Consider the following 17,050-nt stretch of genomic DNA (forward strand, 5'->3'; position numbering starts at 1 on the left):
TTAAATAAAAATGTCCGCCGCTTTTTTCCGGCTTTTAAAAAAGCCGGAAAAGAGCGTCTAGACTGGCCCCGATCCTCCGGAAAAAGTGCCCTTTTCCGGAGGCTCTTATTCCTACTTCAAAGTAGGAATAAGAGCCTCCGGAAAAGGGCACTTTTTCCAGAGGATCGGGGCCAGTCTAGACGCTCTTTTCCGGCTTTTTTAAAAGGAATAAGAGCCTCCGGAAAAGGGCACTTTTTCCGGAGGATCGGGGCCAGTCTAGACGCTCTTTTCCGGCTTTTTTAAAAGCCGGAAAAAAGCGGCGGACATTTTTATTTAAATGCCGCGGGGGATATTTAAATCCCCCGCGGATTTTCCTACGACGACTAGTGAAATTTACATGCCCCTTCCGGAAAAGGGGCCAGTGTAGACGTAGCCCTAGGGTAGGAAGGTTTTGCCTTTTCACAATGTTCCCTGGGCTGTTGTACAAAGCTCAGTCCTGGTAGAAAGCCCAAACACCCCGGCTGTGTCTACATTGGCACCCTTTTCCAGAAAAGGGATGCTACTGAGACACTTCGGAATTGCAAATGCTGTGGGGGATTTAAATATCCCCCGCGGCATTTGCATGAACATGGCTGCCGCTTTTTTCTGGTTCAGGGCTTTGCCGGAGAAAAGCGCCAGTGTAGACGGGGTCTTTCGGAAAATAAAGCCTTTTCCGGAAGATCCCTTATTCCTGATTTTAAGAGGAATAAGGGATCTTCCAGAAAAGGCTTTATTTTCCAAAAGATCCCATGTTCATGCAAATGCCGCGGGGGATATTTAAATCCCCCGCGGCATTTGCAATTCTGACTTGTCTCATTAGCATCCCTTTTCCGGAAAAGGGTGCCAATGTAGACACAGCCCCCCTGGCTACATCTACCCTGCAGACTTCTTGCTCAAGGACTGTTTTATGCAAAAGGTCTTGCACAACAATGTGTTCACACTGCCATGTGCTGTTGCACAAGAGAAGTGCTTTTCTGTAAGAGCGCCCATGGCAGTGTGGACGTTCTCCTGCGCAGGAAAGCTCTGATGGCCATTTTAGCCATAGGGCTTTCTTGAGCAAGAAACCCCTGTTGTCTCTTTCCCTTTCCCTCATTGTCTGCACTTGGCACCCTGGCATTTACATAAGAATGGCCGTACTGGGTCATACCAAAGGTCCATCTAGCCCAGTATCCTGTCTACCGACAGTGGCCAGCACCAGGTTCCCCAGAGAGGGTGGACAGAAGACAATGATCTAGCGATTTGTCTCCTTCCATCTCTCTCCAGCCTCTGACAAACAGAGGCCAAGGACACCATTTTATCCCCTGGCTAATAACCTTCTATGGACCTAACCTCCATGAAATTATCTAGCTTCTCTTTAAACTCTATTATAGTCCTAGCCTTCACAGCCTCCTCTGGCAAGGAGTTCCACAGGTTGACTACACGCTGCGTAAAGAAGAACTTTCTTTTATTAGTTTTAAACCTGCTACCCATTAATTTAATTTGGTATCCTCTAGTTCTTCTATTTAGGGAACTAATACATAACTTTTCTTTATCCGCCCTCTCCACACCACTCATGATTTTATAGACCTCTATCCTATCCCCCTCAGTCTCCTCTTTTCTATACTGAAAAGTCCCAGTCGCTTTAACCTCTCCTCATATGGGACCCGTTCCAAACCCCTAATCATGTTAGTTGCCCTTTTCTGAACCCTTTCCAAGGCCAAAATATCTTTTTTGAGGTGAGGAGACCACATCTGTACACAGTATTCAAGATGTGGGCGGCCCATAGTTTCATACAGGGGCAGTAAGATATTCTGGGTCTTATTTTCTATCCCATTCCTAATAATTCCTAGCATCCTATTTGCCTTTTTGCCCGCTGCTGCACACTGTGTGGAAGTTTTCAGAGAACTGTCCATGATAACTCCAAGATCTCTTTCCTGATTTGTCATAGCCAAATTAGCCCCCAACATACTGTATGTATAGTTGTGGTTATTTTTCCCGATGTGCATTACTTTACACTTATCCACATTAAATGTCATTTGCCATTTTGTTGCCCGATCACTCAGTTTGGTGAGATCTTCTTGGAGTCCCTCACAGTCTGCTTCTGTCTTGACTATCCTAAACAGTTTGGTATCATCTCCAAACTTTACTACCTCACTGCTTACCCCTTTCTCCAGATCATTTATGACTAAGTTGAAAAGGACTGGTCCCAGGACTGACCCTTGGGGGACACCACTAGTTACCCCTCTCCAATCTGAATATTTACCATTTATTCCTACCCTTTGTTTCCTGTCTTTTAACCAGTTCTCAATCCAAGAAAGGACCTTCCCTCTTATCCCATGGCTATGTAATTTACACAAGAGCCTTTGATGAGGGACCTTGTCAAAGGCTTTCTAAAAATCCAAGTATACTATATCTACTGGATCCCCCTTGTCCGCATGTTTGTTAACCCCTTCAAAGAACTCTAATAGATTAGTAAGACAGGATTTCCCTTTACAGAAACCATGTTGACTTTTGTCCAACAAATTATGTTCTTGTACGTGCTTCACAATTTTATTCTTCACTATTGTTTTTGACTAATTTGCCCGGTACTGAAGTTAGACTTACCGGTCTGTAATTGCCAGGATCGCCTCTAGAGCCTTTTAAAAATATTAGTGTCACATTGGCTACCTTCCAGTCATTAGGTACGGAAGCCGATTTAAAGGATAAGTTAGAATCCACAGATAATAGCTCAGCAATTTCCCATTTGAGTTCTTTTAGAACCCTTGGATGAATGCCATCCGGTCCCGGAGATTTGTTAACATTACATTTTTCTATTTGTTCCAAAACCTCCTCTAATGACACTTCAATCCGGGACAATTCCTCTGATTCATCACCCACAAAGGAAGGTGCAGATTCAGGAATCTCCCCAACGTCCTCAGCCGTGAAGACTGAAGCAAAGAAATCATTTAGTTTCTCTGCAATGGCTTTATCTTCCTTGATTGCTCCTTTTATAGCTCGATCATCTAGGGGACGCACAGGTTTTTTAGCAGGTTTCCTGCTTCCAATGTACTTAAAAAACATTTTATTTCTTTTTGAGTTTTTGGCTAGCTGCTGTTCCTCAAAATCTTTTTTTGCTTCTCTTATTACATTTTTACCCTTGATTTGATAGTGTTTATGTTCCTTTCTATTTATCTCACTAGGATTGGACTTTCACTTCTGAAAAGATACCTTTTTGTCCCTCACTGCTTCTTTTACATGGTGGTTAAGCCACGGTGACATTTTTTTAGGTCTCTTGCTATGTTTTTTAATTTGGGGTATACATTTAAGTTGGGCCTCTATTATAGTGTCTTTAAAAAGTTTCCATGCAGCTTTCAGGGATTTGGCTCTAGTCACTGTGCCTTTTAATTTCTGTTTAACAAACCTCCTCATTTTTGTGTAATTCCCCTTTTTGAAATTAAATGCCCGGGTGCTGGACTGCTGAGGTGTTTTTCCCACCACAGGAATGTTGAATATTATTATATTATGGTCACTATTCCCAAGCGGTCCTGTAATGGTTATTTCCTGGACCTGATCCTGCACACCACTCAGGACTAAATTGTGAATTGCCTCTCCCCTTGTGGGTTCCTGCACCAGCTGCTCCAAGAAGCAGTCATTTAAGCCATTGAGAAATTTTCTCTCTGCTTCTCTTCCTGAGGTGACATGTATCCAGTCAATATGGGGGTAGTTAAAATCTCCCATTATTATAGAGTTCTTTTATTTGGTAGCCTCTCTAATCTCCCTCAGCATTTCAATGTCAGTATCGCTGTCCTGCTAATTTCTTATTATTGGAGCATGGAATTACTATCCATAGCGATTCTATTCAACATGTTGATTCACTTAATATTTTTATTTCATTTGATTCTACATTATCTTTCACATACAGTGCCACTCCGCCACCCACCTGGACTGCTCTATCCTTTCTACATATTTTATATCCCGGTATGATTGTGTCCCACAGATTTTCCTCATTCCACCAGGTTTCAGTGATGCCTAGTATGTCAATCTCCTCCTTTAATATGAGGTACTCTAGTTCACCCATCTTATTAGTCAGACTCCTAGCATTTGTGTACAAGCACTTTAAAAATTTACCACTGCTTATTTGTTTGCCCTTCCCTGATGCATTGGATTCCTGTGTATGCGGTTATTTGTCTACTCTGGCCCATGATTTGCCCTCTCCTCTCTTTCTGACTACAACTTAGAGAGTCCCTATCAATGGATTCTCCTCTAAGAGAAGTCTCCCTCCGATTCACGTACATCTCCACACCAATCAGCTTTCCGAAACTTTTCTTGCACAAAAGGCCAGTGTGGACAGGCAACATGAATTTCTTGTGCAAGAAAGCCCCATGGCTAAAATGGCACATCTTTTACACAAAGGCACATGCCAGTGTAGACGTTCTCTTGCTCAAATACTGTAACGCAAAAACTCATGTGAAAGAGTATTTGCGCAAAATCTTGCCAATACACATTGGCAATAGCCAATTACTCTAATGCAGGGGGTAAGGAATGGTGCCCCTGGCCTCTGTTTGTCAAAGGCCAGGAGACAAATTCCCTCATTATGATCTTTGATCTACCCCCTCTGGGGCACCTGGTACTGGTCACTGTCGAAAAAAAGGATATTAGGCTAGGTGGACCTTTGATCTGACCCAGTATGGCTGTTTTTATGTTAAAGTTTGACCTGTGTTTGAAGCCTTTTCTGCAATCAGAGCTGTTATGAGGTGACTCTCTTGTATGTTTTATCTGATGGTTAGTAGGGCAGGAGCACCAACTAAAGCTTTTCCCACAGTCAGAGCAGGTAAAGGGTTTCTCTCATGTGTGGGTTCTCCTATGTCTATCAAGCACTGACTTCTGACTGAAGCGTCTCCCGCAGTCAAAGCAATTGAAAGGTTTCTCTCCTGTGTGAGTTCTCCTATGGAGAACAAGGTCTGATCTCCCGATAAAGCTTTTCCCACAGTCAGAGCAATGGAAAGGTTTCTCTCCTGTGTGGGTTCTCCTATGTCTAACAAGGTTCGACCTCTGATTGAAGCTTTTCCTGCAGTCAGAGCAGCTGAATGATTTCTCTCCTGTGTGGGTGGTTCTATGTCTAACAAGGTATGAGCTGCGACTGAAGCTTTTCCCACAGTCAGAGCAATGGAAAGGTTTGTCTCCTGTGTGGGTCCTCCTATGTGTAACAAGGTGTGAGCTGCGATGGAAGCTTTTCCCACAGTCAGAGCAATTGAAAGATTTGTCTTCTGTGTGGGTCCTCCTATGTCTTACAAGGTGATCGCTTCTACTGAAGCTTTTCCCACAGTCAGAGTAGTTATGGGGTGTCTCTCCTGTATGTATTTTCTGATGGTTCGTAAAGTGAGAGTGCTGACTGAGGCTTTTCCCAGAGTGAGAGCACTTCAAGGGCTTCTCTCTCATACGGGCTCTTTGATGTTCAATAAGAGTTTCACAATCACTACAAATGCAGGGTGACTGTTGATGGGGGATTTTCTGTTGAACAGTTTCCGTGTTACTTTTCTCCCCTCTGCTTCTGTGACTATATTTACCCTGTCCCTCTCCTGGATGGTTTCCATGCTGCCTTTCTGGGCTATGCTGACTCTCGCAAGTCTCTCCCTGCTCATGTATGTGGGAAACATGCCCTTCAGGTCTTCCCAGTAACACCTCACATGGAGACACTTCCTCCGATCCGTCCTGCTGAACAAGATCATGGTTCTCGGTCAGCATCCCATCACCTGTTGGGATAGAGAAATAATCCAGACAGGAGTTATTGTCTATGATGAGCTGAAAGAAAACTCTGAAACAGGAAAGGAAAAGGGGACACGCTAAAATAATGACTGAATTATCATGAGCTTAGCCCCCTTCACAATTCTTCCACAGAGGAGAGATCCCAGCCTCTCCCCACCCACCACACTCTGGCTCAAGTTGAAGACAGACTGAAGAGTGAGACAGACTACATGAAAACACACAAGTTACACCTGCTATAAGCGGGTTTCTGAGGCAATTTAACTGATTGCTCACCTGTGTGGGTGCCACTGATGATCTCCCCTTCCTTACAGCTCTGGTGATCTGGGACCTGCAACTCCTCCTCTCGCTCCACCCAGTAGATAACATGAGCTTCAGAGAGTGGAAATCCTGTTTGGAGAGCAATTAATCAAGTGCTGATCTTGTTCATTAAGGTCTCTGCCATTACTGCTTCCAGAGTCAGGATCGGAGTCACCCATCCAGAGAGGCTCCTTTCCCCACCTTGCAGAGACTGGGATCTGGCTGATACAAGAGCCCAGGACACACACACCTGCAGTAAAGGTGCACCCCCCCCCCCCCACACACCTTGAGAATGGCCCAGCTCTTTCCCCAGGGGAGCTGAGCACTCTGCTGCACTCTCTAGGGTACAACTCAGTCCCCCTCAAAGCCCATTCCATCCCCCCCATCCCCAGTATCTCAGGGCAGGACAGGAACACACTGCTCACAAGGGGAGCTCTAGGGAGGGCTGGCATGTCTGACACCCAGGCCCCCAGACAGGGCTCAGACTGTAGTGGCCACATGCCAGGTCACTAGGACTTGGAGAGGAAGGACTAGCTCTAGCTCCCCAAGGCTCTGTCCACAAAGCTCCTGGCTGGTGGGCTGGGCTCCCCCTGCTCTTTGGCTCAAATATTTTACTTGGGCCAGAAGGAGGCAGAGGAAGTTGTCTAAGCAGCTAAGTGAATCCTTGGCAGGCTGCTTCAGGCCCTGCCTATGCTCCTAACCCCGACTACCTGTGTCTGGGGGGGCCCTGCTAGCTGCCCACAACATCTGCCATTCCCGCGGCTGCCCAGGTTGGCACTAGGCTTCTCCAGCGACCAGCCAGGGTGAAGCTGGTTCGTGCTGCTTCTCTGATGATTGGGGCTGTTACTCAGCTCCTCGTCTGTAACCTTGGTTTTACTTTGCCAGCAGAAGTCTTTGTGTGGTTTCCCAGTCTGCCTCTTCCAGCGAGCCTGGCCTTTGATTTGGGAGGCACAGAATCTACCACATTTGCACCTTGTAAGTGCCTTCCCCTGAGCTTTGCCTCCACCCCTTCTCGGACCTGCATTTAGAGTTTGGACGAGCCACCTGTGATGTGACCATGGAGATCATTGTGCTACCACTGTTACACAATCGCAAGAAACCTTGTGCGAAGTGTGCTGTGTGCCGAGTCAATGGGAAAATTCTGATCTGATGACTAGGATTATCTTGTTTATGTCCATTATTTTGTAACTAAAACAAGCCAGGCTTTGGAAGAATGGTGGAGCACTGCTATCAACTAACCAAGAAATCACATTCCTGAGCAGGAGGAGGGCAATCAACTCAACACTCTCTGCAGGAACTGCAAACACACAGTCCTAACAAATAGCTCACTGACCCTTGTGCACATGAACAGGATGAGGGGATAATGGATATGGATGTTTTTCTCAAACAAACAGGGAGAAGGCCAAAGGGGGTAGCAACACATGGAACGCAACATGCATTTTGTTTGTGTCAATGTGAGAGGAGGGGCAAAGCCACAGGAGGGGCATGTTGATACTGGCTGAGGGGCAGTGTTCTAGCTGCTGACTGAGCTGGTACCATTATTGGGTTGGGACAAGTCTCGCTATACCTGTGCACCCTGCTCCTTTCACAATAAACCTGGCCGAGTGCCTTAGCCTCCGAATGGAGCTTAGGTCTTTCTTAGCGGCAACCCTGTGGTGTGCTGCACGCTCTGCCAGTGCTGCTGGCATCAAGGCTCCAGAAAGAGCCGCCCTGAATAAGCCATATCAACGCTCTGTGGTGCTAGTAGCAATTCTAATGGCACTGCAGTTGCTGAGGGAAGCAAAATTATCAATCACAGCAGCACCTGGGAACTCTGATGTAAATCAGGACCCCATTATGCTATCGCAGTGCTCATATGGAACTAAGCATCACCCCTCTTTAGTGTAGGTATCCTTCCCAGCCCTGAGAAACAGGGACACACTATAAAAGCTAGTAAAGAGAGAAATGACCACACAGAGAGTCTAAGAGACTTGATCAAGGTCACACAGGAAGATTGTGATGAGCAGAGAACTGAACACAGGTCTCCTGAAGATAAAGCCAGACATTCACACAGGAAGAAAAAGTCCCTACCCAAAGATATTTCACTCTAAAAACACAACACAGATGACGTGATTTATCTCTACTGCACACAGAGGCAAGTGAGCCCCAGAGAGAATGAAGCTGAAGTTTTGAAAGGAAACCCAGCCTGTGCCTGAAATGCAAGGAGAGCTCTGCTCACGTTTCTCTACTACAGAGCTACCTCGGACAAAATACTCACAGAGCGTGAACTGCCTCATCCACCCTCCCTCAGCCCCAGTATCCAGCCCCTCCCACTGGCAAGAACAGCATGTCACAGAGATTAGCTAGAAGCAGGGAAGGACTCTGGGAACCACGCCCTTCTTCCAGTGGCTGAGCACACTGCCACACGGGGACCCTGCAGCCACTAACAGCAGCCAGACCCAGACCTCTAGTACCTGCTGTTCCTGCCTGAGCCCTTCCACTCACACCTCTGGTCAAGGCACAAAATGGGCAAGATGGGGGGCGGAAGCACAGTGAGACCTTAGGTGTGGGAAGAGCCACACCATTGTTACATCCCTGAACCTGCTTTCCCTGGGAGTGGGCACGGAGGGGACAGTCTTTCACACAAGAGCCAGGATTATTATGGCAGATACTCCTGACATTGGGGGCAAAGGCAATGAATAACCCTGAACCAAACACAAACCCAGATGCTCCAGAGCCCACCCAGCTGCTGTTACCCAAGGAGGCAGGAATCCTTACTCAGCCAGCTCACAGCCTCATAATTTTCCTGCATCACATCCCAGTAGAGGGCTCTCTGGCCCGGGTCCAGCAGAGCCCATTCCTCCTCAGAGAAACACACAGCCACCTCCTCGAAGCTCACAGGCTCCGCCACGGCCATTTCCTGTCCCTGGCTCTGCAGGCCAGGGGCTGAGCTGGAGTCAGACATGGGCGTTCTGCAGCCTGGCAAGGGGAGAAGAGGAATTGGAGACATTTCAGAAGAGGCTTTAATCCTTTCCAAGCCCCCATTCTTCCCAGACTCTGTCCGTGGTGACACACACGCTAGACTCTGCCATTGTGGGCAAAAGTTTTAGTCTAGATATTCCATAAACAGCGCACAGGAGTTAGATCCCAAATACACATTCATTTCTGTCTGTACAGGCAGTCCCCGGGTTACGTACAAGATAGGGACTGTAGGTTTGTTCTTAAGTTGAATTTGTATGTAAGTTGGAACTGGTACATATTGTAGGGGAAACTCTAGCCAAACATTTCTCCAGAGCTCAGTTTTATTCTCCCACACCCCACTTCCCTCAGTCCTTTATTCTCAAGCTGAGGTGTCTGCTGTGAAAAGCTGCTCTGCATCTCCCTGGTCTGCTGGGGGGAAGCAGCTAGTGCGGGGTTGCCTCACTCCGTTTGTAAGTAGGGATCCGATGTAAGTCAGATCCATGTAACCCGGGGACTGCCTGTACCTGGCTTGTGTTACAACATTACTGAGTCTGTAACAATGGGATTTAGTTCTCAGCACCCAGTGTTTCTGATAAGCCACATATTCATCTGCCTGACCATGGACGTAGGTTAAATGCAGGCTGCTGTATTTAAAACCCTTAGTCTTCATTCATTGATTTGCAGCACAAACTTTGCTCTCTCATCTGAAAGACGTTATAAACTCTTTCCACAGAGTCAGTGAAATTAACACCACCATTCAGATGTTTATTATTAAACATGTGTGCTGAGTGTTAGCAGGATGAGATCTTAAAATTAAAGAAGATATTCTCAGTCATGCAGTCTGACCCCCTCAGTGGCACAAGCCATTACACTTAGTCCGGTTACCCAGGCACAAAGCTCTGTTTCCCCACAGTAGCTGTGTCTAGACTGGCAAGTTTTTCCGCAAAAGAAGCTGCTTTTGCTGAAAAACTTGCCAGCTGTCTACACTGGCCGCTTGAATTTCCGCAAGAACACTGACAATCTCATGTAAGAAATCAGTGCTTCTTGTAGAAATACTATGCTGCTCCCGTTCAGGCAAAAGCCCTTTTGCGCAAGAGGGCCAGTGTAGACAGCTCAGATTTGTTTTGCACAAAAAAGCCCCGATCGCAAAAATGGCAATCGGGGCTTTTTTACGCAAAAGCACGTCTAGATTGGCAAGGACGCTTTTCCGCCAAAAGTGCTTTTGCGGAAAAGCAGCCGTACCGGTCTAGACGCTCTTTTCCGCAAATGCTTTTAATGAAAAACTTTTCCGTTAAAAGCATTTGCGGAAAATCATGCCAGTGTAGACATAGCCAGTGCTTTCTAGAAAGTCCCCCAGTGATTTGAAGACATCAGGAGATGGAGAATCCACCAGCTTTTTGCTCCTTTGTTTCAGCAGCTAATCCTCTTCCCTGTCGAACGTTTTTGCCTTTTCTCCAGCCTAAAATAGTCTGGCTTCAGCTTTCACTTATTTGGCTCTCACTGAGCCTTATCCAGTCAATGGCGTGGGCAATACATTTTGATGGGGGGCCAAATGGAATGTGGCTGAGAGCTGCTGACATTAATGCAGGGTCTGGGATGAACGTTGGGAGAAGGAAACAAGCTTGGGGTAAGGGTTTGGGATGCAGGACAGATAGAGGGGGTCTAGGAGGGAGTTTGGGTGAAGGAGGCAGGCTGTGATCTAGGACACTGGATTCGCCAACTACTCATTAGATATTTAAAGTAACTTCAATTTAGGTAAGTGGCTGAGTGGACTAATAAGGGGTTGTGGGTTTCTGACCACTGAGAGCTCTTGCATATATAGATGCAGGAGGAGGACAGAGTTTGGGCATGGTGAGTGTGGGGCAGGAGTGGGGAGCAGAGATTAGGAGGGGAAGGGAGAGGTTGGGGTGGCAGAGGCAAGCTCTGGACAGGAGATTTATCTGAGTGACTCCTGGCCAGAGGCCAACCACCTCAGGAAGGCAGGGAGCCTGCCCGACCCTCTCACAAGCTGCAGGGCCATGTGGATGTGTGAATAATTATGACCCAGAGGGGAGGGAGCGCGGTGCTTTGTTTCTGGCCAGAAACCGGCCAATGAGATTGTCCTGGGGGGTGGAAACAGCACCTGAAGCCTTCCCCCCTCCCCTCCAGGCTCACAGTTGCTTTCTGAGTGACTTGAGATGGGGAGTGGCATCTGTGGGCTGGATCCAATGGCTTGGTGGGGTGGATCCGACCCATGGGCTGTATTTCGCCCAGGCCTGCACTAGACATAACAGCCTTTGGGGATCCAGAAGTTTCTTGCCTTGAACGAACTGATATAGTGGAAGCCAGGCAGCTCACTGCCTATTTATTGTTTGAAACCAACCCCATATTGAAACTGAGCAGTGAAATCTGAGCTTGAAGGTGTTGTCCACTGTGCGCTTTAACTTCACCCCTTTAGCATCACAAACCCATAGACCACTGTTTCTCCAAGTGTTCACAGGTCCCCATGCAGTGCCCCTGGGTCTCCTCACTGATCAGTGCGTGAGAAATAAGGCTGTGTGCACCGTGGTCACTGGGTCTGGTTGATAACTTCAATGACAATCCCATGAGGATGTTTTCACTGGAATTTTCTCATCATTTAAAGACTCTCCACCTGCAAACTCACCTTGTCTGAAAGCTCCCAGGGATTTTCCTCTTGCTCTCTCCAGTGTAGAGGGCAGCGTCTCTGGTGGGGGAAGGGATAAGGGAGGTGAGACTCCAGGCACTCCTCTTTATAACAATGTCCCCACTCTGAACTCTGCATTTCAATTGTATCAGAGACCAGACAGAGACACACTCAGGAATGGAGTATGAAAGAGTCTGAAACTTTCATTTCCTCTCTCACTCGGGCACCTCCCAGCAATGGAGCCAACATCCCCGCAACCTGTCCCAGGAGAGACAAGCTGTAAGTGAGATTTACTTTTCCCTCCTCACTCCCTCCCACTTGGTTTCTCATTCAATTACTGCCTCTTGTCATAACCTGGAGCTGTGGTGGTGGGACACGTGGCCAAGACAGTAACTTTAACCATTTTGATCTCTGAATGGGAGGTCCAGAGTTTGCAAACCCCTGGCTCTATCTCCAAGTAGCTGGGTCTGTTCAATCAGTGTCTCTAAGGACAGCAGAGTGATGGGGCCGTCATTCTCCACGTGGGAATTGAGGCAGGGGAAGGTTGGCTTCAGAGGCCAGATTCAATGGTCTCAGATAATTTAACCACTTTCCCCTCATCCATCCCTTCCAGGTACCTTTGAACTCCCTCAGAGTCTCTGACAGAGCAATCATTTTCTGAGAAAAACTGCTGACTTGTTCTTCCAGTTCAGGGGAAATCTCCTCTGACAGCTGGAACTGCCCCATCTCACACCTGGACAGAAACAATTCAATGTGATTGTATGTCGTTTACTGCTGATAACTTCTGGCTAGGAAGTCTCAGCTCTAACAGGCCTGGAGTTAGAATTCCTCCAATTTTCCCAGCCTGAGAGCAGGGACAACACAGTCCATGGCCATGCAAATTTCCCCTGAAAGGCCCCATTGCTGTTCTTCATGTCTGGCCTGAGGAGACTGGCTGGAGGACAAAAGGGGAATTGAGTCTTCATGGCCAACTCACTCCTTGGCCTCCAGACACTGAAACACAAGAGGTTCCCAGGTGAAGGGGTGAAGGAATCTGTCCAATAGGGACTAGACTAAGACACCAGCTCCACCCTCCCCCAGCTCCTCCCACACAGGTCCCCAAACAGCCCTCAGGTGGGATGGACTCTTGGTCCTTGCTGCCCCGGGCTGACTGTGCCCAGTGCCCAGCAGTGACAGGCCCACGTTCCACCTCACAGTCCTGAGGTAGCCAATCCACAGGGAGGTGACAGCTCCAGGAAACACTTGAGGTCAGACTGTGCCCTGAATGGGGAATTCCAGAGTCTGCTGTGCGAGAGTGAGACCCGCAGAATTAAATAAATGAAAAATATTCGTATCTAACATCTGGCTGTAGAGCCCTGTGGAGATGTGGTGCTAACATCAGCTCCAAGCTCTTTCCCTGAACTGTGCAGCGTGAGGGGAGTGAGAGCCACGTACCTACTCAGGGTGCTCCTGACGTCCTAGAAAAAAAAGACACAGAAAAGACTCTCAGCCCCATTGGACACACACAGGGGACCTCAGGGAAGGGATTTTGCAAACATGGGAAGAGAGGCCCTGCCCTGACCCCAGGAACATGGATCCCCTGAGTGAATGGGGCTTTACGATCTCTAGTAGCTCTGTGCCTGTAACTTTACAAAGCACAGCAATTACTCACATGGCAGCAATGCACATGGAGTTACACCCAGATCTGACAGCTGGACCTCAGCACTTGGGATTCAGGAGCCTCCCTCCCCTGTGTGGGGAGCTGGGATGTTTCTCCCTCAGTCTCACCTGCAGGAATTCACTCGCTGGCTTCTGACACTTCCCCTCCAGCTCACTGATCCGCTCGCTGAGATGGGAAATCTGAGCAGAGAGTTTCCTGACAGTGTCAGTCTGGAGCCTCCCAATCTCCTCATCCAGCTTCTCCAGCTGGGCCAGCAGGAGTCGCTCTTGTTCCTCCAGGAACTGACGCAGCTGCTGAAACTCGGCCACAATCTTCTGCCTCTCGTCTTGGGTCCATTTCTGTATGGAAACAGGGAAAGGGCTGGTCAAGGGCATGAATGGAGCCCAGGGCCCTTTCAGGGAGAGCTGAGTGCGCAGCAGGGAGAATTTCTTGGAAAACCCTAAAATGTGTCACATTTGACTCTACTTTGTGGTTAGTAGGCAGAGGTGGCTCTCCCAGCATCTCCTTTGGCCCCTGTGTCCCCCTGAAAATGATTTTCCCATGTCTGTCATGGGCAGCTATGACGTACTGTTGGTACCTTGCTGGTTGCTGTGGGTGACCCCCACTGGTTACTGTCTGTACCACGGCCCAGCAGAGTAGCTGATGGTCAGGGAGGTAACCTGTTCGACCAGTTACCTCCCAGGGAGAGGAACAAAGGAAGGTGGAATGCCGCCACTGCCTGGAGGACAGGGTTGGAAGGGACTTTTTTTAGTGTCGGTCTAGGAAGCAGGGGAGAAGGAGCTAGGGAGGGGGCTGGGATTGTAGGGCCCAGTCACCCCCCCATCTCAAGGGGGGGCACTGAGGCCTCCTAGCCCAGTTCCTGAAACCAGATTACATCTGTGCTGTGCTGTATCCTGGAGAAGCAATAAACTCCCTCTATTCTACTGGCTAGTGGAGTCTGTTCGTGCCACTACAGGGGTGCAGGAGGCGGGGGACCCCGATGTGCCGCCACCGTAGCATCTTTTGTTATTCATGGGCTCTGGAAATTCAGACCCTGAGCAGCATGAGGCAGGACTCAGGACCACCCTGACAGAGATAACATGTTTCCTTCTTTTTCCTCCCAGGGTAATGTACCAAGTGAGCAGAGAGCCCTTCAGGGGGACACAGATACTTCGACCTATGGCCGAAGCCATATTGGCAATACAATTTACAGTCACTAAGCTTCTCACTATAGTACAAAATAATAGTGCATATATCAAAGCGTTCTCCGTTTTGTTTACTTAAAAGGTATGTATTATAATTAATTTCATCAGTAAGTTATCATCTCTTTAGGTTAGTGATTACCTTATATAAATAATTTATTAATTTTGCAAATACGGGATTGTTATTCACTAAATACGTGTGAATAAATTTGAATGGAATGAAGTGCACATGTATATTTTATTGTGTTTATATTGGGTGCTTAATTATAACATTTGAAAAAAACCGTTACATCTCAAATATACTCACCTTATTTCAGAATTGATAAGTAGTTCCATAAAATTATTATATGTATACATGTGCAAGAAAGTATTCAGTAAAAATGCAAATGTGTATTACTGATGGAAATTCCGTTATGGTGTAATATCCGATTGTTGAGTTGAGCTCCAACTTTCGATTTGAATTATTGCAATTAATAATATAATATAAACAATTCAATTTTTAAATACTGTGATTTTTTTTGTATTTTAATAAACATTTTTCTGAGCAATAAAAATTTCGTGGGCACAAGGTACTTATGCCTTCGTGGGCCCCTCCCACCATAATAATATCAATATTAAAAATTATTTTTGATATAACTTTAACTACTTCAACATTTTATTTTTTTTCTTTTTTAGGCAAAATTTAATAGATTTTCGTGGGCCCTAAAAGTTTCATTTTTTTTCTGATGTGAGAAAAAATTAAAACATTTCCTTCGACCCTAAAAGTTCATTTTTTCTTCTGATTTTAAAAGAAATTAAAACATTTTTGTGGGCCCCTAAAAGTATTGTGGGCCCTAGGCACTGTGCCTAATGAATAAGTTGGCCCTGGACTCATGCACTGACATGGATGCTCAAGGCCTTTCTACACATGGATCTCACCCTGCAATCCACGATCCAGGAGAAACACAAACAAGCCCAACCTCACCAAGGCCACACAGGAGTCTGCCTCCTAACACAGCCCTCCCAATACCAGTCCTTGCTGGTCCATAGCCGCAGGCACCTACCAGATACTCCTGGCATTTCCCTTCTGCTGTTGTTTTCCTTCCCAGCACCTGCTCTCTCTCTTCCCTCAGAGTCTTCAAATGGGCCTCCAATTTTTCCTGAAGAAACAGAGATAAGCATGAGAGCAAACCCCATCAGATGTTGGGAGCCCATCTGTCTGCCTTTAAGAGAGTCCCTGTTTTGTGGAGCTCTGCCCCTGTTCACCAAGGACTTAGCCCTGGACATGGTTTTGTCCGTAGAAGGAGACTGCGGATGCAGCACGACACCTGCGAGGGCGGGGGAAGGATCAGTGGTAGCACCTTTAAAAAGAATGATGCAGGTGGGGATTAGGGAGGTAAAAAATGGTTAACAATACTAATCATGTTACTGATTACAATTTTATCAGTGACAGGAGTTTTTTAACCTGCTGACAGGTAGGGCTGATAGTGGAAATGGGCTCTCCTGGGCCAGGGATCTCTCTCGAGGTATGCCTGGGGTGGCCACAAGGACTGCTGGCTGATGGGAACTCCCAGAAGCTGCAGACTGACATTAGCTACCAGAGGGAAGCAGGCACTGGTGGGGCAGTGGGGAATTTAACCAGTAACTAGCACTGATAATTAAAATGCACTGGACAGCCACTCTGTACCTTGTACTCCTGGGCAGCTTCCTTTATGGGCAGCACCCTGGGAGCCTGGGATCTGTCACACACCACACAGATGGGAGTTTGATTCTCTTCACAGAACCACTTCAGAGTCTCCTGGTGCTCCCCACACACCCCGTCCCATCTTGCTCTCTTTGCTGCCTGGAAACTCAGCGGCTTGGCTAGTTCCACCACGTTTCCCAGCTGCCGGTTGGGCCGGAAGGGTCCCTGCTGCTCAGTGTCTCTGCCCTGAGGGCTGAGGGGGGCCTGGCAGGAATTGTGCCCACACTCCAGAGCGACAGGGGCTGTGAAATCCTCCAGGCAGACGGGACGCGGCTCTTCCTCCCGGAAAGTTTGCACGGGGCTCTCTGCAGCCATGGCTGCCTCTGGGCTGGGGAGCAGAGGCCGTGTCACTTCCCTGAGCTCAACAATAGCCGGGCAGGTCCAGGGGCGTGAGGGCACCAGCACTGAGAATAAAAAAACAAAAATCAAAATTAAAAAACGAAGAAGCCCCCAAATCTTTGCTCACCGCTGCCCCCGCCAGATCCTCCCCATGGCCCCTCAGCCACCTGCCCCAGCCAGACCCCCCCCGTCTCTGCGCCCCTCAGACCAGGGCCCCTCCTCACCCCATGTTAATACCCTCCCCCCGCACACTCTGCAGCCCCCTCGCAGCCCCTCTGTGCGCCCCCGGCCTGCACAGACACCCTGCGCGGAGGGAGAATCAGGAAGCCCGATGGAGGGAGCGCGGGGGGGGGCGCCCCGATACCTAACGCTGCCTCCTCCCCCCAGCCCCCTCATGCCGGGCCGCCCCCTCCGCGCTGGGCCAACCCCGCAGCGAGTAACGGCGCCAACGGCCCCTCGCAACGGCTCCCGCCTCAGGGCGCGCGCCGCGTGACGTTACTGCGGCCGCCGCGGGGCGGGCGGGG

General features: G+C 48.2%; 2 protein-coding genes across 2 annotated transcripts; both read right to left on the reverse strand.

Annotated features, from left to right (window-relative positions):
* Positions 1-3,847: 3,847 nt before the first annotated feature.
* LOC149521622 (uncharacterized) lies at positions 3,848-13,232 on the reverse strand. Its single transcript, XM_089773377.1, has 5 exons — positions 12,241-13,232; positions 11,624-11,683; positions 8,797-8,997; positions 6,016-6,129; positions 3,848-5,729 (listed from the first exon to the last, which is right to left on the reverse strand). The coding sequence occupies exons 1-5, from the start codon at positions 12,347-12,349 to the stop codon at positions 4,822-4,824; spliced, it is 1,392 nt and encodes a 463-aa protein (XP_089629503.1). The 5' UTR covers positions 12,350-13,232; the 3' UTR covers positions 3,848-4,821.
* An 89-nt stretch (positions 13,233-13,321) lies between these two features.
* Positions 13,322-16,766, reverse strand: LOC149521623 (zinc finger protein RFP-like). The gene is made up of 3 exons (XM_089773277.1): positions 16,131-16,766; positions 15,508-15,603; positions 13,322-13,621 (listed from the first exon to the last, which is right to left on the reverse strand). The coding sequence occupies exons 1-3, from the start codon at positions 16,500-16,502 to the stop codon at positions 13,322-13,324; spliced, it is 768 nt and encodes a 255-aa protein (XP_089629403.1). The 5' UTR covers positions 16,503-16,766.
* Positions 16,767-17,050: the final 284 nt, after the last annotated feature.

Source organism: Pelodiscus sinensis, chromosome 25, assembly GCF_052426305.1.
Source record: "Pelodiscus sinensis isolate ZL-2025 chromosome 25, ASM5242630v1, whole genome shotgun sequence".
NCBI lineage: Eukaryota > Metazoa > Chordata > Testudines > Trionychidae > Pelodiscus > Pelodiscus sinensis.